General features: G+C 42.7%; 1 protein-coding gene across 1 annotated transcript in view; it reads right to left on the bottom strand.

Annotated features, from left to right (window-relative positions):
• Nucleotides 1–23,765, bottom strand: part of cbl.S (Cbl proto-oncogene, E3 ubiquitin protein ligase S homeolog) — a 51,074-nt gene that overhangs the window by 9,264 nt on the left and 18,045 nt on the right. The window contains exons 4-13 of the mRNA XM_018242283.2: nucleotides 16,128–16,274; nucleotides 15,764–15,920; nucleotides 13,910–14,031; nucleotides 13,220–13,357; nucleotides 12,899–12,986; nucleotides 2,630–2,761; nucleotides 2,273–2,482; nucleotides 2,008–2,139; nucleotides 1,243–1,605; nucleotides 878–972 (exon numbers count right to left, since the gene is read on the bottom strand). Of these exons, the coding sequence (XP_018097772.1) occupies nucleotides 878–972; nucleotides 1,243–1,605; nucleotides 2,008–2,139; nucleotides 2,273–2,482; nucleotides 2,630–2,761; nucleotides 12,899–12,986; nucleotides 13,220–13,357; nucleotides 13,910–14,031; nucleotides 15,764–15,920; nucleotides 16,128–16,274 (1,584 nt within the window). The remainder of the gene's footprint in view (nucleotides 1–877; nucleotides 973–1,242; nucleotides 1,606–2,007; nucleotides 2,140–2,272; nucleotides 2,483–2,629; nucleotides 2,762–12,898; nucleotides 12,987–13,219; nucleotides 13,358–13,909; nucleotides 14,032–15,763; nucleotides 15,921–16,127; nucleotides 16,275–23,765) is intronic.

The following is a 23,765-nucleotide window of genomic DNA, read 5'->3' as shown; positions in this document are numbered from 1 at the left end:
AGAACCCTGGCTATTATAGGTGAGAATAACAGGCTAACAATGGCACAAGGTTCCAATGAGTTCCACATCATTTACTTTAAAGTGCTGTAAGTGTCATTTAATCAGATGGCTACAAGCTAGCCCTTGCAATGTAACTTTAAAGGGAATAAAAACAGTTTTCACTATAGATAGCAAGGCAAAAATGTAATCTATAAAGGCTGGAGTAAACAACCAAGAACATTACTTCCTGCTTTGCAGCTCTTTTGGTTTCCACTGATTGGTTACCAGACAGCAAGCAATCAGTGACTTGAGGAGGGGGGGGGGCACATGGGCCATATCTGTTGCGTTTGGATCTGAACTGCATGCTGAGGATCAATTGCAAGCTCATTGAACAGTTATGTCTCATGTCCCCCCCCCCCCCTTCAACTCCCTGACTAACTCAGATTTAAGAGAGCTGAAAATCAGGATGTTGGGTTCTGATCTATTATGTTAGACACCCAGACACTCCAGCCTTCATAGAGGACATTTTTTGGCTAACTATATTAGAAACATTTTGTATTTTGCACAGCCACTTTGCCCAGTTTTTATTTTTACACTGCAGTCTATATGCCAATGGCATATAGAGCTTCTATATTACCATGGGTAAATGCAGTGCTGTTAATGAGGCATTCTATCCAGTAAAAATGGTCTAACAGGCCAGTTATTGTCCCTTTATTAATCCTAATCCGAGTAATGATTGATAGTCTACTATAAAACCCAACAAAATGATGCCTGAACTGCTTCTGAATTTATAAAATCCTTGACCATGAAAACAGAATATCAACCTATATTTGTTACACACATACATGCAAGTACATACACAAACACGTATCTACCCACTTACTGCATTAACAGTTACCTGGCGGCCAAAGAGTAAATAGCATTTGCAGAGGAAGATGGCTTCATTTTGGTATCATCAGTATCTAGTCCTTCAAACAATTCTGTGGTGGCACTCTGATTTCATAAGCAAAATAAAAAGCACAAAAATGTCACATATGAACTTGAATAAATATAAAAAATGGTGGCATTAAAAGCTGAATACATTTTAGATAAAAACAATTACAGATAAAGCAAGGTGATTTCGTGACCATATTTTGTACATGGTTGTTGATACATCAAGACTGTGCATCAATGGAACCACTGATGAAGACAAGATAAAGACTATAAGTATCCATTGACCACAGTTCATCATCAATGCTCGACTGTTCCCAGGGCCTTACTTACTATGCCTGTGTTGTCCAAGCTTTGTGTACTTCCATGTTGGTCTCTCCTCTCATCAATGTGTGAAGGCAGTGTAAAAGGCAGAGAATGCCGATTTGTCAACTCTCTTCCGCCAGTCCAAGGGTCACCAGGAGTCAAATTAGTGGCAGGTGCTTTGGGAACAGCTCGCGGATGCCAGGTTTCTCCAGGTCGATTATTGGGCAATGGAAGGGGCTGTTCTGCAGGGGTAGAGGGTAGAGGTCTCCTCTGGGGCCTGCTTTCACTTGGCATAGAGTGAGGCCTGTCTGGGGGTGGTGGAGGCGGAAGGTCTCGCAGAGATGGGGGCATAGGCAAAGGCTTATCTTTGTGGTGTGAACTGCTGGAAGCCTGAAAGATAAAACCAGTTCAGATGTAAAACACACATACAGAGGGTTAAAGGTGGCAGACAGAAAACAGAGAACAATCAGTTTATACACTTTTTCAAAAACACATTGAACCAACACTTATGAAAGATTAGGGAACCTGCACCCAATAAAAGTGAATTAAACACAAAATAAAGTGTTGACACAAGGTTGTGGGACATGTCCTAGGCAACAGAGAATTATCTTAGCATATTCAGAATATTTTGTGCGCAATTTATTGGGCATTGGTGTTCCCACATGAAAGTAAATGCATTTTACATGCAGGATTTAGAACTTGCTGATCATCTTAAAATGACTTTACAAAAATATTTAAATAGGATTGCTGCCATTGTAAGCAGCACTGTGAGTACAAATATGGTAACCTTACCTTGGAACTAGTTGATGGACTGCAAGCTCCAGATTGGTTGGGCGTCCTCTGCTGCAGCAGGTCTAGACGGGGAGGCACAGGGGGAAGTGAGGCTTGTGGGGTGATCAACAGTGGAGAAGGGGGTCTTTCCACCTAGATCAAAGCAAATAAAATGAAGAAAATTTACCAGAATACCCTTTGCAAGAACTTTTAAAGACTCGGAAACTCCACTTTAGAACGGTTTCTCGAGGTTATGTTGGCCCATAGTCAATAACCCCAGACATACCTTCGCCCCTGCCAGTTCTTTCATCACAAAGAAAGAGTCATTTCCACTATCATCATCGTCATCATCGTAGCAAGGGGAAGGGGTTCCATCTATATAGTGCCGAAGCATTTTTGCCATGCCACCACCTCTTGGGTCAAATGGATCCACAACGATGGGCTCTGTTCCTTTGATTTCACAGCGACAGAAAGGACAGCCCTGTCCCTCAGATTCCTACAAAACCAGCAGTGTTAAAGAAAAGTATAGCAAAACAACAAAAGCAGAAAGTTTACATATTAACAGAACACCAGACAATAAATGTGTGACTGTTCTAGTGCAGCCACTGTTTACTATACATTACTGACAAATTATCCCACTCGCCTGCCAGGAGGTGAGGCATGATGTGCATATTAGATGGCCACAGGGCTCAATTTTAACATCCTTGTCATTCTCAGCACAGATCTTGCAGAGCTGGAAGGTAGAGCCCATCTCACAGTACAGCTCATATTGTTCCTGAGGAAGGAACAGGAAAACATAAATTAAACAGACATCAATCTAATAACAGAATAATTAAAGTAACTTTGATACACAATAGCTTGCTTAACTGAGGATGTCTGCTGAAACACAGGTTTTCATTCGTAAAGGCCATAGGAGTTTGGATGAACTTGCTAATAACATTTAAATAAATTATTCACTCTAACAAGCAACTAAAGAGTTTAAGAAGGAACATCTACCATTTGTCCCCCAGCATGACATAAAGCAGTTGCGGGCTTTGTGAAGTATCACACTTTTACATATATTACATATACATACTTATTACATATTAAATAATACAGATTTGTGAATCTTTAAAATCCTAATATAGTATTTTCATTTTCTGACGCTAAACAGAATATAAAATAAAATATAATGTATGTCCCTTTCCCTCACAAATCATATCTGCATTTACAATGAAAACTGGGAGCTGTCATGTTGACTGTGTATGCAGAGGCCAATCTGAAAAATTCAATAATAAGTAACTATTAATAGTTAAGTAACTCTTAACATAACTGCAGAACAAATTTTAATAATGACAGAAAAAAACTGTAGAAAATAGTTTGGGGGGGGAGACCTGTGTTCAGCTTACAACTGAAGAGAAAAGTATTTAACAATAAGTACATAAATTTCCTTATCTCCCACATCTAGGTGACACACCAAAGCAACCCCACAGTGAAATGTCCCCTTCATTTTACTTGCACTGACAGCTGCAGATGGGAAACTAACTGCAGATGGTCCCTAACTGCTCTGCAGGGAAACGCTCATACTTTCATATGGCAGGGGGGAGCACACCAACTTACTTCCCTGACCTCAAGCAGCTTTGTTTGCTTCCCTATAAAGCAGCCGGCGACTGTGTATCCAAAGACCCAGTGCAGTCGACATATTCTGATTATTAATCAGTCTTGCTGTATTGGCTTCTATGGCAGATATTTAACCTGTGCTGTTTTAATACTTTATGACTATCCCTAAGCTTAACCTCCCAACTGAAGCCCAGACCACACTGATCATGTGCATGGTCTTGCAAAGATGTTTAACAAAGTTACAAAGTTATGTTTGGTATACAAAATACAGTATTTCTAGCATTGTTCTATTGTAGACTTTAGTTCCCCTTTAACTTCGTGGAGGTATGTGGGGAGGACCAGGTAGCCACCCTACAAACTTGCTTGGCTAAAGCTGAATTTCTGTGAGCCAAGATGCCCCAATGGCTCTAGTGGAGTGGGTCCTAACTTTGATGGGAGGCACCTTCTTCCATGCCAGTAAGCCCGCCTCAGTGTCTCCTTAATCCAACGTGCAATGGTGTTTTTCGTGGCGGGAAGACTTTTTCAGGCCCCTGAGGGCACAATAAACAGGGTATTCCTCTTCCAAATGGATTTTGTACTGGAAATGGAAGTAAAAACCCGGGACTGAACAGGAAAGGGCCCCAAGCTCTGAAACCCGTCTATCTGACAAGGTTGCGACCAGAAACACGTTCTAACATGTGTAAAGGAACTGGGTGTATGAACTGTGGAGAAATGTGGGCCATGCCCTGGAGGAATATACAGACATCATCTGAAATGGCCATCCACTCCTGAAATAGGACGGAGAGAACAGAAATCTGGGCCTTTAGAGAACCCAGGCTAAGACCTTTCTCGAGACACACTTGGAGAAATTGCAAAATCCACAGTAATCTGAATACCACGAAAGGAATACCCTTGGAACTATAGGTCTCCCACACCCTATGATAAACTTTGGATGTAACAGGTTTGCAAGCCTTGATCATGGTTAGGATTAGGTCTTCCAAAAAGCCTTTGTGCCTCAGCACTGCCGCCCAGGGCCGGGCCAGCCTGGACGAGCGCCTCAGGCAACCCGACCTGCTGAGTCGCCCCCTACACTGAGCAAGTGCATGCACGCTGACAACAACGTCACAGCGCAAGCCACCCTCAAGTCACTTAGGTGCGCACACAGAAGTAACATCGCACGCCACGCTCCTGTCACATAGACCGGACGGGGTTAGGCAGCAGTTAAAGGTACATGCCAGGCGCCCCCCAAGCTTTGCGCCCTAGGCATGTGCCTACTCTGCCTACCCCTAGTTCCGGCCCTGCTGCCGCCTCAAGAGCCAACCCATTAAGGCTTGTTGAGGATTGTGATGGAATTATGTATACATATATAAGGGGGTCATATATTAATCTGTTTTTTCCAGCTGACATACAAAAACACATTCCGATTAGAAGAAAGGAGGTTCTGCCTAAATATTCAGAAGGAGTTTTTTAAAGTTAGAGCTGTGAAGATATGGAATTCTCTCCCTGAATCAGTCGTACTGTCTGATGCATTAGATCACTACAGGTCTATGGCAGATAGCTCATAGTACAAGTTGACCATAGTACCCCCTCTAATGCAAATTGGAGAGGTTTTAAAAGGGGTTATTTGCCTTCCTCTGGATCAACTAGCAGTTAGGAAGTTTATATGAGAGGACCCGTCCTTCTTTGGCACAATGAAAAAAAAACTGTCTAAAATTTGGATGTGGAGGAACTGGAACAATGACCCCAGTTCTGAGAAGCAAGTTTATTATGGAGATAAACGCATGCCATTTGATTTCCTGAGAGGGAACTCTGGATATAAAAAAAAATACTTGGGGGGGATGCAGTTGAACTCCAGTGGTAACCCGCTGAAACTGTCCGGACAATGCAGGGGGGGGTTGTCTATGAGTAGTATTCAGGTATCCACAAAAACAGGATTTTTTGATACTCACCGTTAAATCTGTTTCTCTGTAGTCATAAGGGGGACACAGGGACCGATGGGGTTAAGCTCCACCCTCCAGGAGGCAGGACACTTGGTAACAATTAATTAAGGGGCGTGCCGTGCTTGGCTTAACCCCGCACACAGTGCTCAACACTCAGTTTGTTCCAAAAAAATTTTAACCATTATAACTGAACTATAACTTATGACAGAATGAAAGTCAGGGATTATCCTGGACACGACCATCAGGTCAACGGCTCGTCCTAGGGCGGGAAGCCCTGTGTCCCCCTTATGACTACAGAGAAACAGATTTAACGGTGAGTATCAAAAAATCCTGTTTTCTCTGTCGTCTTAGGGGGACACAGGGACCGATGGGGACTTAACAAAGCAGTCCCAAAAACAGCAGGGTGGGACGAGCCAAATTTAACTGATTTAGTGGAAGATAGACTGCAACACCTTGCGACCGAGGGAGGCCTCAGCCGACGAAGTTTTGTCGAGTCTGTAGAATTTAGTAAATGTATGAACAGAGGACCAGGTAGCTGCTTTGCAGATCTGATCCAATGAGGCAGCATTGCGCCATGCCGATGAGGCTCCCATTGCTCTTGTGGAATGAGCCTTGACACCTTGTGGTGGTGTTCTACCTTTTGACAGGTAGGCTTGGCAGATGGTTTGTTTGATCCATCTGGCGATGGTAGTCTTTGATGCTGGTAGACCTTTACGAGGTCCGGAAGGAATAACAAATAGAGTTTGAGATTTCCGAAAGGGCTTTGACCGTTCAAGGTACCACCGGAGTGCTCTGACTACGTCTAGATTGTGAAGACGTCGTTCCTTGTCATTATTTGGAGCTGGACATAATGATGGAACTATGATTTCCTGATTAATGTGGAAGGAAGACACAACTTTGGGTAGAAACGAAGGAACTGTCCGCAAAACTGCCTTGTCCTTGTGGAACACCAGAAAGGACGGATCACAGGATAGTGCACTCAGTTCAGACACCCTTCTGGTTGACGAGATTGCCACTAGAAACACAGTCTTGTAAATGAGCCATGTGTCGGAAATAGAACTCATGGGTTCGAATGGAGGGTCAAGTAAGGCCTCGAGTACGAGATTAAGATCCCAACCCGCGACGGGCGGTTGAAATGGAGGAATTACGTGAGCCACTCCTTGCAGAAAAGTCCGTATGGTGTCCTCTGTTGCAAGTCGATGTTGAAAAAGGACAGACAACGCAGATACTTGTACTTTTAGTGAACTGAGTTTTAGACCCAACTGCAGACCACGCTGTAAATAGGACAACACTCTAGGCATGCTGAGTTCTAGAGGGGGCAGGTTGAGCTCTTCACACCAACTGTAATAGGAACGCCACACTCTGTGATAAGATTTGGAAGACGTGGGTTTACGTGCTTTTAGCATAGTTGAAATAACTTCTTCTGCTATCCCTTTTCTTCGCCAGATGGATGCTTCAATAGCCATCCCGTCAAAGCGAACAGTCCGGGATTTGGATGTGTCACTGGACCCTGGCTGAGCAGATCTGGTCTGTGTTGTAGACGGATCGGTTGTTCTATGGACATCTCTTGCAGATCGGAGAACCATGTTCTTCGAGGCCAATAGGGAGCTACCACAATTACCGTGATGGTAGATCTCCTGATCTTCTTGAGGACTCGAGGTAACATCGGAAGAGGAGGAAAGACGTATGCCAGGTCGAACGACCAAGGCTGTGTCATGGCGTCCACTCCTTCCGCTATTGTGTCTCGGGAACGAGCAAAGAACCTTTGAACCTTGCGATTGGTTCTGGATGCCATGAGGTCGATCTGTGGGTAGCCCCAGAGATTTACTAGCTCCATGAATGCCTCCGGATGAAGTTCCCATTCGCCCGGATGTACGTGATTTCGGCTGAGGAAGTCTGCTTTTATGTTCGCCACTCCTGGGATGTGAATGGCCGACAATTGTACTTGGTTGGTTTCTGCCCAACCCAGTATTGCTTGTGCTTCCTTTAGTGCAGCTTTGCTGCGTGTTCCTCCCTGCCGATTTATGTACGCCACTGTTGTGACGTTGTCGCTTTGGATGCGAACTGGTTTTTGGTGCAGGCGATGTGACCAATGGAATAAGGCTAGTCTTACTGCTCGCAATTCTAGTACGTTGATGTGAAGTTTGGACTCCTCGGGAGACCATTGACCTTGTGCAGATAGGTTGTTCCACGTGGCCCCCCAGCCCTTGAGGCTCGCATCCGTGGAAATTACACTCCAATCTGGGCTCGCCCATGATTGACCCATGGCCAGGTTGTCCATCCTCAACCACCACAGAAGAGTCTCCCTTGTCGTGTGGGAGAGGTTGATCACTCGCGACAGAGGACCTCCTTTCCAGGATGACAAAATGTTTGCTTGTAAGTCCCGTAGGTGAATTTGAGCAAAGGGAACTGCCTCGATGGTTGACACCATGAGTCCCAGTACTTTCATTGCCATGTGGACAGTTGGTCTCTGGTGAGATAGGAGTGACTGTACTTGATCTCTGATCTTGTGCTGTTTGTCTCGTGGAAGACAAACCATCTGTGTCATTGTGTTGAATTCCAGGCCCAAGAATATCATCTGGTGGCTGGGCTGTAGGTTGGACTTTGACCAGTTGATGGTCCAGCCGAATCTCTGCAATAGTCGAGTCGTCTTGCATAAGTCCTCCTTTGCCTTTTCTTCTGATCTGGCCTTCAGGAGAAGATCGTCCAAATATGGAGTCACTGAAATGCCTTGTAGTCGTAACGTTGCTGCCGTTACCGCCATAAGCTTGGTGAACACCCGTGGTGCTGACGAGAGTCCGAACGGAAGTGCCACAAATTGAAAGTGTTGATTCGCGAATGCAAATCGGAGGTATTTTTGGTGGTGGATCCAAATTGGTACATGAAGATATGCGTCCTTGATGTCTAAGGACATCATGAGCTGTTCGTGCTCCATGCCTCGTATCACTGATCGGAGTGTTTCCATCTTGAAACGAATGGACCTGATAAACTTGTTGAGCAGTTTGAGATCTAAAATTGGTCGGAAGGATCCGTCCTTCTTTGGCACTATGAACAGATTGGAGTAGAACCCTGAGAATCTCTCCGGCTGTGGTACTGGTACAATTACTCCAGTATGTTCCAGTTTGGAAATGCATTGTAAGAATGCTCGTGCTTTTTGGGGGTGTGATGGAACCCTGGACATAAGGAATTTTCGAGGGGGTAGATTTGTGAAGTCGAGATGATAACCTTCCGTGACTATCTCGTTGACCCAAGCATCTGAAGAGTGATGGATCCATACCTCCCGGAATCGTAGTAACTTGCCCCCTATTTGTTCTAGCGATTCCGGAGGGGGTGCCCCGTCAGGCTGAGGTAGACTTATCTCCTGCGGGCTTCGTGAAGGTTTTGTTGGACTTCCATGGGGTGCGAGTTTTATCGTTGGTCTTGTTACGAAAGTGGGAGCGTCGTGGTGGACTGTACTTGCGTGTGTAACGTCCGCTTTGGCCACGAAAAAACTTTCCGCGTCTGGCTGTCCCCATGGACCTGCTCTTTGCCTGAGGAAGGAAGGTGCTTTTTCCCCCTGTTGCTTGTGAAATGATTTTCTCAAGTTCTTCACCAAATAATCGTTGACCTTTAAAGGGCAGTGAGGTTAAGGATTTCTTAGAACTTAGGTCAGCTGACCAGTTTTTAAGCCATAAGGTCCTCCGTGCCGCTATGGATAGAGCTGATGTTCGGGCTGTAATTTGTGAAATATCCAGGGTAGTATCACAGAGGTAAGCGGACGCCTCCGCAATTGTTTGCGCAGAGGACAGTAGGTCAGTTCTGGGCACTCCTTCTTGAATGTCTGTGACTAAAGATTCTGCCCATGCTTGAATAGCTCTGGACACCCAGGCTGAAGCGAGACAGGGTCTCAGGGTCGATCCAGAAGACGTGTAAATAGCTCTTAGGAACCCCTCTAACCGTCTATCCGACGGATCTTTAAAGGCCGCTGCGTCAGTTACCGGCAATGTGGTAGATTTTGATAATCTGGACACGGGAGCATCCACCATTGGAGGATTGGTCCACTTATCCACAAGCTCCTTGGGAAAGGGGTAGGATTTTGAAAATTTCCGTGTAGCTTGGAATTTTCGTTCTGGATTGTTCCATTCATCTTGTATCATGTCCGTCAGCTGGTCATGCGATGGAAAAACTGTTGTGGACTTCTGTTGTCTCTTGAACAACCTAGATGTTTCAGCTTGTTTTTGTGCTTGAGAAATATTAAGTACTTCGAGCACCTTTTTAATGATGCCATCCACATCATGTTGGGAATCACGATCTCTCTCACCCTCATGATCTTCCTCTTCTTCCCCCGAGGACTCGTCTGAAGGTGGTATTTCGCCTTCTGATTGAGAGGAATTTTGTTCTGCCGACAACTCGTCGGAAGATACATGTGCTAAGGAATCGGCCTTAGAGTCATGAGAACGTTTGCGTTTGCCGCTTGGTCTGTGACTAAACTTAGCCAAGGCTTTTCCTAGGGTATTAGCAATGGCTGGTAATCCTTGTAAGGATGCTAAGGACTGAGACAGTTGAATAGCCCAGGAAGGAGCCGGTAGATCTTGCACCCGGCTGGGCCCCGGCTGTAGAGAAGGGCTTTCTGACCCAGGATTTTCTGTCTGTGTCTCTGTAGGAACAGGGTTGTTGGAAGAAGCATTTTGTGCCCCCTGCCCCATTGAACAAGATCTGCACAGTGGCTCGTTCTGACCCCCTGGAATCTTAGATTGACACTTTGTACAGGCAAAGTAAGTCACCATTGCTGTTGTGGGTACTCTCCCCCCGCCCTAGTGAATAATCCCACTGGCCTACCTTCTGCCATTGGATATCACCTGAGTGGAAAGTAGTGTGCGAGAGCTGAGTCAAGTTCCAGCTGTTGCAACTGTATTTATGGAGCGTGGATAATTTCCAACTACTCCGCTTTTGCCACCAACTGAGCTCTAAACTAGGAGTATGCCTTGTGGAGCTGTGTTGGTCTCTCCCCTGTGCGTTCCGGCGCAGCCAGCCAGTCCTCTCTGTAGAATGAGCGGGGACAAAATGGCCGCTGGAACGCATATGCGTTCCAGCGCGAGCGCGATCCAAAATGGCGACGCGCGCCAAACGGAACAGGGCTCTGCAGGCGCCGGACTCCCCGCCCCTCCTCCTAGTGCGTGCGGATCAGTTCACTCTCCCTCTCCCTGCCGTCTGGCCTCTCGGTTCTACACAATGCGCAGTGTGCGCATTACAAGTAGGGAAGCCAGCGTGTCAGTGCCTGTACTCGGCTGCAGGGAGAGGATGATGCAATGTCTTTTCCCCACTCCGGTTCCCTCACTGAAGGTACCGGGGGGCACGGGGGCACAGAGCACGGGTGGCGAGAAGAGGAGGAGGGAGGTATGAGGGGGGGGGGGGCGGAGGGGGTTAACAGCTGGTGCCACCGTAGCAGGGAGGTTACAGGCAGGTGCCAGCGTACTTACCCAATGGTAGGTTCACAACGGCCAGACCCTCTGTCAACCGAATGGAAGCCAGGCACTGTCTGGATGGTCGGTATAGCCCTCAGGCTAGGTAATGACCCCGGTGAATATTACATGGTGGGGGCTAACCAAAGGATACAGGCAGCCCTGTTCCTGGTATCACCCCAGGTGCCAGCCTCAGCTAGCCGAAGAAATCTTTCCCCACAGGGAAAATCCAACCTCCTGGTAGCAGGACACTTGAAAAACTGAGTGTTGAGCACTGTGTGCGGGGTTAAGCCAAGCACGGCACGCCCCTTAATTAATTGTTACCAAGTGTCCTGCCTCCTGGAGGGTGGAGCTTAACCCCATCGGTCCCTGTGTCCCCCTAAGACGACAGAGAAAAACTGAAGGTGTCCCCTATGCATCCAGCATCTGGAGTCTCCCAGGCATAGTCAGGAAGAGTTCTTGTCCCCTGATGACTTGGGCTGAGGCTTGCAGTGCTGCCATGACGACTTCCCCTTCCTGGAGAACGGCCCTTGAAGGAAGATTGGGTGTTCTATGGAGAACTGGACTTATAGTTGCAAAAGACTTGGGTCCAAAAGTAATGACCCTTTCTGTAAGAGGTCCTGGGCAGGCAGGCAGGCTCACTTAATTATCCGGGGGGAGCGCTGATGATGGGCATTTGGCTCCTCCCCGTAGCTGCTGGTAACCCCTTTGATTTAGTAGCCATGGTGTATGGATCACAGCTTGGGGGTCCTGAGTAGGCGACTAGACATAGATGAACAGTCAAGCTGACACGGCTTAACCCTGGGAGCAGGCCCGGACTAGCAAACTGTAGGTTCTGGCAAATGCCAGAAGGGCTGCTATAAGGTGCCATAGAAAGTCAGTATTTAGTGGGCTGGTGGGGGCTGTGTGGGCTGATTGTGCTTCTGTGTACCTGAAATGCCAGGGCCTATTTTAATTCTCAGTGCGGACCTGCCTGGGAGCTGATGCTAACCATCAACCGATGGCTCCTTTAGTAAAGCCAGGGCCGCTTCTGCCATGAGGCAAGGTGAAACCCTTGCCTCAGGCGGCAGCTAGCGGCCAGTTACAAGGGGCGGCAAAAAGCCGCCTCTTGTAACTTTAAGAGCCGATCTTCCGGGTTTTAACCCGGAAATTCGGCTCCGCTAGTGCAAAGAGCGCTATTGCGCTCAATGCACTAGCGATACTGCCCCCTGAAACCCGCTCCGACGCTAATTTTTAAGTGCGGAGCGGGAGAGGAGGGGGGCGGCATCTGGGCTGCTGCCTCAGGCGGCAGCAGCCCCAGAATCGGCGCTGAGTAAAGCCCGCCTACCTAAAGGCCAGTCCAACCTCCTATACGAAGGACACTGAAAATACTGGCGCCCTTTGAGGATAGTAGGGCATAAAGGGTCTTCAGCTCTGATGTCATCATTTTCCTTCCCCCGAATGGGAGTGACCCTTTACCTCACGTTCCCCAGGACCCCCCTAGACATGGGAGAAATGTGGATCACTACAAATAAGCAAAGTACTGGTTTGGGTTCCATTATCCGGAAACCCTTTATACATAACGTTCCAAATAACAGGACGGTCATCTCCCACATACTCCATTTTATCTATATAAAAATTTAAATTTTAAAAATGTTTTTTGCTTTTTTTGCTTTTTTCGGGTTTAAAGATTTTTTAGTAGTATAAGGTACGAAGACAATGCTTGACAAAGGGGCGTGACCCCGAAACGTTGCACCTGCACTGCATTAAAAAATTGCAAGGGCTCGCCCTGCAGCTTCAAATCCTGTGTGCCGGTGTGCTTTTTCGTATCTACTGAGATGCCAAGACATAACTAATGCTCAGCTTTCTCAGCCTTTTTGTCATTTTAACATCACTTGGTGATTGGTTTAAATAATGTCAGAAAACCTTTTCGAGTAGGAATACAAAATAGTGTTTTAGTATAACCCAGACTACCTGAGTGACTTTGATGTGGTCCTGAGGGGTGGGCTCACACAAGCCTGTCAGATCTGAGTTTTGGTTACGTCCATCAGGAAAGAGATAACTGCAGGTAATAAAGGGTAAGGGGTCAGCAAAGAACGAGCAATGATCAAAAACTGTAAAAGCATATTATACTGTATGTGGTTAACTGTACTGTGCATTTTTTCTTGACCACTTAAGACATTTTTGTATCTATTGTGTGCACTGCCCCGAGGATTGTACAGACGATTTAGAACTTTATGTAGTGTACTAAGCAAAGATGCAGTATACAAGGATAAAGATGGGCATGGTTCTTACAATCCTTCCCGAAAGCCATCGATCAATGCTTGGAAGAGTGGTTTGTTGTGTGGGATGGTCTGTAGAATATTTCCATCGCCTGTGACATATCCAATTGCCCACTGACCTAGTCGTGTGCAGCTCAGGCGAAAAATATAACTAATGAGAAAAGAAGTGAAAAAAGAAAGTTTTTTTTTTTTTTTTTTTTTAAGCCAAAACACAATTGGTCAACAAAACATGACATTTAGGTCTAACAAACTAAGCCACAGCCACACTTCCTTTCTACAATCATGCATTGTTTCAGGCATGTACCCAGCAATAAGTATATCTATGTACTATTTTCATCAATACAGGACTGTTATTTCCACTAATGAAAAAATTCCCACTATTTACATTGAAGGGCTATTTAATATGTAGGTAGGGTTGACACATTTTCTAGAAAAAAATACCGGCTATCCTGTGTTTTTCGCTATACTTAACATTGTGATCATGCAACATTTTTACATTTTTTACCGGCCAGGCAACCCTAAATGTAGGCTTTACAGTGAGATTCTAAATCTGGTTCTGGTGAGCACTTCTGCTTAAGAATGAATGCTCTACAAACAGTTTTAATCTGATTTTGTTACCTCTTAAACTCACAGCTTGTGCCCTGAATGGTTAAATATCAGTACTCTACCCAACCATCTTCAATCAAACTGAATGCAAACTAACCTCCCTGGCTTGTGGATGAATTTCTGGAGCCGAGCTTTGACCTCATCATACGTCAGAAAGGCCATGTATCCAGGATGTGTTACAGCCAAACTATTCCAATTCCTGAGAAGAGAGGACCATGGCTGCAACGGAAAAAAAGACATGGATTAACTGTTTTAAGGTATCACCACATTCCCAACAAACAAATCCATAACAGAATGCCCCTCTACAATAAATTGAAGCTATTCACTACCTATTATTTAAACAAGTCACTGAATGTAAATCGAGGCCACATGCTTGGTATAATGTTAAATAGGATATTTAGAGCCTCTGTTATATTATATTCAAGGGCTCTCTGTGACCAAATGTATGTACTTTCACTTAATGTATATTCTGTATTCACATTCTTAATTTTTTTCTATAATCTTGTCCTTACAAATCCAAGGACAGTGCACTAGTGCATCAAGTAATTCGTTTTAGTATGATTTAGCCAATAGTAGTCTAAGACATTTTTAAGATCTTTTATGGTTTGTTTCATTTAAATTTTTCATCTACAGCTTTTCATTTTGTAGTAATGTAGTAATGTAATTTGGGGGTAATGTAATAAAAGTTGCAGATTGCCAATAGTCTAGTGTCCTATTATTATTATTTATTTATCAAGTGCCAGCATTTTCCTAAGCAATGTACAAGAAATAGATTTATACATTGAAAATGCAGATTTACAAAGCAACCAATAACTGAAAAGAGCTTACAGTCAAACTTAATAGCAACCAATCAGCCAGCAGAATTAACTGTGTCAACTGTTTAAAAGCAAGTATCTGTTTGCTTGCTAGGGGTTACTGTACCTGGGCAAATTGAATGTTTTTTTATTACATAAAGGTTTAGCTGTAACAACCTGTATGAAGTTGAACCAGAAACCTGGTGTTTCTGTGCAGTCTGCATTTCCACTGTGCTATGTGAGCAGACAGCTAAGGCTATAGCTATGCTTTGTAACTGCAAGTAAGAATGGCTTGATTCACCTGTTGTCAATCTGGCGACAATGGCTGATGTTCGGGTGCCTTCAAAGGCTCCTGGTCAAAAAATTTCCATCCGGCTCGATCCATGAGCCGACCGATAAAGTCTTTTGCCGATATCGGTCTGCTCATCTCCCACCATACAAACACAGAATATCATACGAAAATTACGTACTATATTATCTGTTCGTCTATGCCCATCTTTAGCCATTAAAGGAGAATTCAACCCCCTAGGAGCAAAAATCCCTCCCCTGCATAGCTCATTACCAGGCAAATGCCTCCAACTGCGCATGCGCCGGAAAGTCACAAAGTTTCCAATTTCTTTTTCAGACCTTGGGGTTTGTTTTGAGTTTTTGGATACCATATTTAACATATGCACTCTAATAAACAGTACTTAAAATAAGTAGCTTTCTATTAGTGATGTGCAGGTCGGGTTTTTCCTGACCCACAACCGCCCACCCTTGCCCAACTTCTTGGTTCCTTTTATAGACCCGGAAGTCAGAAGCCGGCATTTGGAAGGTCGCACCACCTGGAAAGGGGGGTACGAGTAGGCCCGAACCCGCCCAACCCGTGGGTAAACTGGCGAGAATAAGGCCAGCCCGCACATCACTACTTTCTATATATGAACATTTTCAAATATTTACAGGGGCAAATGTCTATGTTTGACTTTAGCCCTGATTGTTGATTCCATCTCTGCACTTTTAATCTAGGGCCTGTGCACTGGGTGCAGCCCTACAAAGCTACTCAGGTCTTTGCATGCCGACATCAAATCTGGTGCAAAAATATGTGTAGTAACTCAGATCATTGACTATTGATAGAGGTGTATAGAACAATCCATTGCTTCTTTAACTTGAAACCTCACCTGAAAAAGCCTAGTGAAGATATCAAACTCAAACACAGAGATGTAATCATTGCATGTGAGGTCAATGGTGGATTTCAGTGCCATGGCTTCCAGTCCAGAGGAGATTGGTTGAACATCATGCAGTGCAAGACGGAAAATCTTCCAGGGGACTATAGTTCTGCATCATCAACAGGAAGAAATAGTTAAACAAGCTATGCAAAAGTGCTGTGACATTTACATATGATTATCTCAATTATATGCCATGTCTATAAAATGAAACCATGGATCCAGCTACTTTGTTTATAATATCTAAATATTAATATATATGGGCAGCCCATTGCCATACTCCCTTATTGAAATAGATATAGAGAGCTAGATGCTATACTTCTCTCCAAATGCGTTCCGCCAGAATTCCGCTGCATCTGCCTTGGTTATTCGGAATGAATCGCCTTGGAATTGTCCATTAGGGAAGATAGCTTTCACCTCTGCCAGCATGTGACTAAAGATGAGCGATAACTTTGTCAAGTTCCTTCTGTGAAAAGCACAAAAAGACATAATAATGTTAAAAACAGTCTGTAGCATGTTTGGGGTAATGTAATAAAAGGTGTAGTGTGCCAAACGTTTAGTCACCTATAGCAACCAATCAGCAACTTGTTAAAAGCAAACATCTCTTTGCTTGCTATGGGTTACTGCATCTGGGCAAATTTAGTGCATTTCATTACATTTAGGTTTAGCCCTACTAAAAAGCACCTTACTAAACCCTACTAGTTTTTATATTTCAAAACTGAACAAAGCTTTCTGTCAATCTAATGAACCAGAAAAAAGTCACTATTGTAGAGTAACTGACCTATTATATAAAATAAGCATGTTGGTCTGGTAGCAATAATGACAAATATGCCTAATTTGGTATTGTACAAATGAAAGGCCAGCACCTTAATGCATGTTTTTTTAAACCCAAGGTGCTCAATAGACATTGCAGTTATGTAGTTGAGTGCAGTGTGGTAACATGTAATAAACAAATCACACTATATCGACAAGTTACAGCATGGACTCATGTTAATTGACATAGTTATTGCAGCACTATGACCTGTGTTAGCCCCTTGACAAAGGGGTACAACCCCGAAACTTTGCACAACTGCAAATAAAAATGCAAGGGCTCTTCCCTGCTTGCATTAGCCTTTGAGAGCCAGTGAATTTTTTGGAACTGTCTTAAGGCTCTACACCTGTGTTTGAGTGGCTGATAAAGTTAGGATATAAAGTCAGCCACTTTTCCACCTCAGTGGCAATGCTTGCTTATCTTCTATTCATTTGGCAAATTACAGTGCAAGTGCATGATTATGGGTATTTCAAGTGGAATATTGGATAGTGCTTGTGTAAATACTATCAATGGAATAAATAATATGAGATTTTACACTGGCAATCAGCGAAGATGGTCTTTGGCAATCCAGCATCCCAAGTATGAGTATGTTTCAGGCAGCCGGAAATAACAGCCTAACATTGTTGGGAACATATCTGTTCGGACAGATGTATTTTTATAGCTGAAAGTTTGCTCTAAAGCGAAGTACTGGGAGCTGCATTTCTGGTTAACCCTGTTTTGGGCACATAACTGCAGAGTAGGTGAGGAACAGTAACACAGTTGCTGCTGCTTCTTATTTAAAGATAAAGGGAAGTACAACATATTTATAAGTTAATTTCAGTTCCCTTTAAATACTATCTTTCTGCACATGAACACAATGAGCACATGAACTTCTGCAATGAACACAAGCAAAGCCAACAGCCTGGATTGCCAAAGGCTCAACTGGTGTTAAAGGTGCCAGTGTTAAAGGATAAAGTGCTATAATACACGTTTATTTATATACCTGTATATGATACAAATAGACTGCAAAATACAGCTGCATATACAATGTCTTGTAATATCATAATTTATAACTGGTGGGTATTAAGATAAAAAGTGCAGATTTCCACTGACTCTATTGTATAAAAGCATTCATTCTGCAAGTGGTCTGGTACAGTCATGGAACGCTTCAGTGACTTCTCATATTCTAAGACTAATGCCACAAAGAGCTGATTTTCAGCCTGCGGAGCATTAACTGATCCACTGGCCTCTGACCGCTCCTATGCCTGCCCTCACACAAATAGTGCAACACAGTGCAGATACTCACACATAATCCACTCCGTGCATCTGCTCATAGGCCAACACTGTGACTTTGTGTGCAGACACAGGAGTGGGTAGAGGCCAGTGGATCATGCATAAAAGGCTGATTTAGACTGGATGGGACCCTTCAAGATTTATTTTTTTTTGTCCCCATCTACCTATGAACTCTACAGAGTGCAATTTATCATCATTTTGATAAAACCTGGAACACAAACATGTCATTTGTCAACTGGCCCACAACCTGGGAAAGGCTGGCTATTCTAAAGGGTTGTGTCTTAAGCTGGCCATAACCGATCGTTCCCCATCTCCCGACCTGCCACTAACCTTTCAGATCAAATAAAGTAGAAAAAAAACAGATCAGCCGATGTTCTGCCCCTGACATCAATCGTACGAAAGTTATGTCCGACAAAAGCTAGTGACAGTCTCCCACTGAAAATCGTCCGATCGGCAATACATGCAGAGATATTACCCGCAGCCGACAGAAATCTTTTAACCTGTCCGATCGAGCAAATGACCGATCCGACGAAAAATTTCGGGACTTTCCATACATGGTCCGAAAATCGTACGAATCCTCAGATCTATGGCCAGTTTAAGCTTAGACCCTGTGGTTAGGCCCAGATCATTGTGCTAGTGTGTGTATAGAATTCTAAATTTTATACCTCGTTTATACCTTGTTTTTTTATCATAAACCTATTCTCTAGTTTTAGTATTCAGCTAAGTAATATGTTTTTTTTCTTTCCTCCAAATAGTGCTTTAGTTAAATTTTATCAATTGTACACATACAGGGCTGTTGTCAATAAAAGGTTAATTTCCTGCATTCAGAACTTCCTGTATCTTCAGTTCACAAGCGAGCAGAAGGGAGGGGGTGTCCCCAAACATTTCCTCTTGTGATACTCAGAATATACATGACACCAGCAAAAATCATTTTTATGTTTTAAAGTTTAGAATACCAATCATAGGGCAGAAGCAGCAATAAATATTCCCCTGGTATGGCCCATGTGACTGACTGGTTGGCCGGTTTTAAAGCTGCTATTAGGCAATAACCGTTATGGCCATATCATAGGGGAAGTGTTGTAAAGTCTTACAGTGGCCACAACATATTTTCAGTTATGGTGGATAGTCATAAGCAGCTACACAGAATTGAAGGAAGTGGGAAAAAGAACTGGGGAGTGATCTTCTCCTCAAAGGATAAGCATGTCATCTAAGCAACAGCAAGAAGGATGCATACTTCCCTTCAAATAATTAAAGGGCATATATCCCTTCCCCAAGCCAGAAAGAAACGGTCCTCATTAGTTGTTAGTTACTGACAATGTGATTATTGCTATCCAATTTTTCCCTCGGATATGTTCCATCAGATCCACAGTATGAAGCCGGATACTTTCTGAAAAAGGTGACCAAAGACTACAATGGATATATCAGCTTTCCTTTATCACTCACAAATGAGTGAATTGAATCTACATTAGTGTCAGTTTCAAGTGGTTGGGGGCTAAAATTCTGGAATACTGCGTTAAATCTAATTTTAAGGGCGATTCTAATATTTTTAACATATGTACTTTATAGGGTTGTGAACAAGCACAATGCTAAAACAGTGCTTCATCAGTAGGTGAATAAATAAAATAAATAAATAATTCAGTAACTCTTGCAATTATAATGTGTCCATCTAAGTGTGACAGTTATCAGTAATCAGTGGCATGTTGTTTGAATTCCAATAATGGTGCCTCTCTGAGTGGGAGCTGGTTCAATTTTGGTGTTTCAGTAACACCATTTTCCTCTACTCTCTTTTAGGCATCTACTATGGCTATAAGATGCATGTCTGATACAGTTTTATCCAAGGGACAAACTTACTCATTATAAGTAAGTACACTAGAATAATTGCAAGGGCATTCATTTTCAACTTTTAAGTTTCAAACTCTATCACCCTCTATCGGTTTACGAATGTCTAGGATGACAAAAGTATCAACCCCTACTGTCACACTAACAGGGGTTTGAAGAAATTCTTGGGAATACAAATTAGCATTCAACTCAAATCTCACTAACCGGTTTAAAGCTGCACCCATTACCAAATCAACTGCCTGGTGTTTTCCCTAGGGGGGTTCAGCAATCCCCATAGTCTGTGAACCTCATAAGTGTTATAGTGTCTCTATAGAGGTTACAATATATTATTATTTAGGAACTAGGTTCAATATAAAAAACAATATCAATGGCATAAAATCTGCTCTAATTTAACCACATTTACACCTAGCAATAAAAATCTAAAAGTTAGTACTGTAGTCTTTTTTAATAAATTTTAAAAAGTATTAATTTCTAAGGTAAATTATATCTATTAATATCCAAGGTAATTTCTAACAATAAGGATGTGTCCAGATCTACATTGTTTTTACCCTATCTCAGTTTGTATGCAAGGTAGTGAATCTAATTTCCATCTCAATGTAAGGGCGGATAGGGAGTGTGATTCAGCATTCCAGCAGCTACTGACTTGTATGCAGAATTCAGCTAAATGCTTGGTGTAGGGGTGGGAAAAACTTGCTGTCTAAAGCAAGCTTATAATTAGATTCTATCTGCCCCAAAATTCCTCGTTTGATAAATATTTATATTATGCTTTGCTAATATTGCTTTGATAATTAAATCCTATTTTAATATAACTAGCTACCTATAATAAATGCCATTATTGGCTCAAAATTTTGCAATGGTGTAAACAATGGTTTTCAATAGGAGCTCATGCTAATTCTGAATCCTCTGTGAGGACACTGGTTCTTGGGGTCATTCCCATGGTTTTGCCGCTCTGGCACTTTCTTGGAAATCTCAAAGGGGATACAATAAAACAATGTTTTGCTTTCGTTAGACCAAGAGTATGATATGAGTAGACATTCTTTGCAAATCTGATAAGAATTTTTGGGTCATTTAAATGTTAGGTGTTCAAGTTTTTTCAATAAATAACCAACCAATTCAAGTTGGGAGTACATTCGAATGTCTTAAAATAACTTCGAAATTCAGCCTTTGATAAATAACCCCCTATGTGTTATCATGTAAGGTGTGTGTGGTACATAAAGGTTTACTATAGGACCTTTTAATTTCAAAAGAACAGATCAACACTGTCATTACCACAGTTGTAAAGAGTCAGTAACACGATGATAACAAGCAGTACTGTTTAAGTCTCAATAGAAGGTCTGCTTTGCTCATTTCATCTGCAGAAGCATGAGACTAGGCTAAAAAAGGCATAAGCAAAGATTCTTAAAGGGGAACTCCACACAAACATAACTTAAGCTTTTTGGAAGATAAACATAATTCCAAGCAACTTTGCAATATATATAATTTATACAATAAACAGATTTTTCATGATTTTTAATGGTTTGGAACAGTTCCCAAGTCTAGCCCCCTGCTCTCCTAATGATCTTTCTGACTACTTTTCTGAGCTGCTGACTATTGCTTCTTTGAATCAGCAGTCATCTGTCCTCAGCCTGTATCCTCCAAACCCCACAATTCCCTGCAAATGTGATTTCAATAAGGAACAGAACATCACATTGCAGTGCATTGTGGGGTATGTAGTTCCTGTGTTGTTGTCTGTAAGCTGTGGAGAAGTTGTTACAATTTGTAACATCAGTGTTTTATTGCCTACTTTCCTGCCAGGATTTCAAATGATGCAGAAAGAGAAGAACTGTTAAACAGCTGGATTTTATCGTAGAAAAAGGCATTTATTCATACTTTTTGAAGAAACAGATAACTGTGATGGCTAAATTACGGGTTTCTGTGTTATGTGGTCCTCTTTATCAAATTTTGGTTTGGAAGCCAGAGTTCCTCTTTAACCAGAAATTGCACATTTCTGCATTTCCATGACGTATTCTGCTCTGTGTGCACATTGACAGGCCAATGCTGTGAAAAAAGACCTAGTGTGCCACTTCCCTAAAATCAAAAAAGCTTGTTTTTGTTTTCGACTGAAACTCCTTACAGAAATACGCTACAAAGTACCCATGGTCACTCTAGCTCCAAATGGGCCCATATTTACATAGCAGATCCCAGATAAGCTGTTTAGGGAAATCAAATGTCATTTATGACTCTCTACACATATATAAGAGGAGGCTGCTTTCATAAAAAGGTTGGACAAACATATAACTTTTAAATATAACAGTATTTACATATCTTGCACTACTGGCCCTTTAACCATGTCCTTGCCATGGGTCTTATGATGCTATTCAATGATTTCAGGCCTTTAAAGGGCAAATAAACATAAAATAGATGTTTTTGTTTAAGCGGAACAATGATTAATTTAATAGAAAACTATTTAATTAGTGCCACTAGCAAGACAAAAAAATGCAAGTCTCTTTCACAAAAACAAATTGTGACTCAAATTAAGGTAAGACCAAAGGACCAGTTAATGGTCAGTACCTGCCTCAATGATCGGTCTTTCAGCATGGGAACTGGAGATCTCTTTTAGAGAAAGAAGCTCTAAATGATCTTCTGACCAAATATTAGGGGGCAGAAGCGGCTGTCGCTACAGGGGTGAAACGGCTGTCGCTAGTGAAAATTCACCAGAAATCCCATATACAGGCACATCGCCAATTTACTAACAGGCGTAGAGGACAATTCCCTAGTGAAAGAGACCAGCACAGTTTCACACCATATTGCTAGGTGAATCTTTGCTCAGGCGAACGATTGTTACTACACAAATTCCCTAAAGTGCGAATTTTACAGAACGTTACCGGTTTTGCCAGAGTTTCCTTCGCCAGCTTAGACCTGGTTAACTGATAAGATGAAGCTACATCCTCCTCAATCTTATGTCAGTGAAATCATATCCTGTATGCGAAAAATCAGAAAAGTTCTAACAAAAAAACAAGTGTTTTTTCATATTTTAAAGGAAAACTATACCCAAAATTAATACTTAAGCAACAGATAGTTGATATCATATTAAGTGGCATATTAAAGAATCTTACCAAACTGGAATATGTATTTAAGTTAATATTGTCCTTTTACATCTCTTGCCTTGAGCCACCATTGCGTGATGGTCTGTGTGCTGCCTCAGAGATCACCTGACCAGAAATACTACAACTCTAACTGTAAAAGGAAGAAGCATGGGAGCAAAAGACACAACTATGTCTGTTGATTGACTCATGTGACCTAAGAAGTATAGTTTGTTTGGTTTGTTTGTGAGCACAGTGAATCCTACAATCCCAGGGGGTGGTTCTTATTTTGTAAAATGGCAATTTTCTATTTATGATTACCCAATGGCACATACTACTAGAAAAGTAAATTTTTATGAAAATGGTTTGTTTACATGAAGCAGGGTTTTACACATGAGCTCAATATAGTTTTATAGAGACCTACATTGTTTGAGGGGTATAGTTTTCCTTTAAAGCAGGATTGCCTTCAGAAGTTCTAACTATTAAAAATGTTTGTGATAAGATTTTTTTCCAACCATTTGAGGGGCATGGCACATTGGTTTTAGGGTGGGCTTATGCCTAGGGCATTAGAGGATCTCTTTATTGTGCTTCCTTGGACTTTTGAAATAATAAGTGGCCACTTCAAGCATTTGCACCAACATCTCTAATAAAGACGACTATACGACCTATATGTGCCCGCCCAATTCAAATTGACCTAAACGTAAGTGTTCTAAATGATCGTTAGCAAAAGTTCTCTATGAACTATGCTGGTGCGTACTCATTAATGCAAGCAAAACTTCGCCAGCATTCGGCTGCAGAGAAGAAACTTTGCATTTTAGTGAATTAACGTAATGGTAGCGAATTTGGTAAAGTGACGCAAAGTGTGGCAAAGCCTTCGAAGGTGAAAATTCGCCCTTTAGTAAGTCTGCCCTAGGTCTGTGAGTAACGCACACAGAAACAGTATACTTTATTTTTCAACATTGGTGCAATTAAA

This window comes from Xenopus laevis, chromosome 7S (genome assembly GCF_017654675.1).
Source record: "Xenopus laevis strain J_2021 chromosome 7S, Xenopus_laevis_v10.1, whole genome shotgun sequence".
In the NCBI taxonomy this organism is placed as follows: Eukaryota; Metazoa; Chordata; class Amphibia; order Anura; family Pipidae; genus Xenopus; species Xenopus laevis.
Note: the sequence above shows the minus strand (reverse complement) of the source record. Positions and strands in the feature narration are given on the sequence as shown.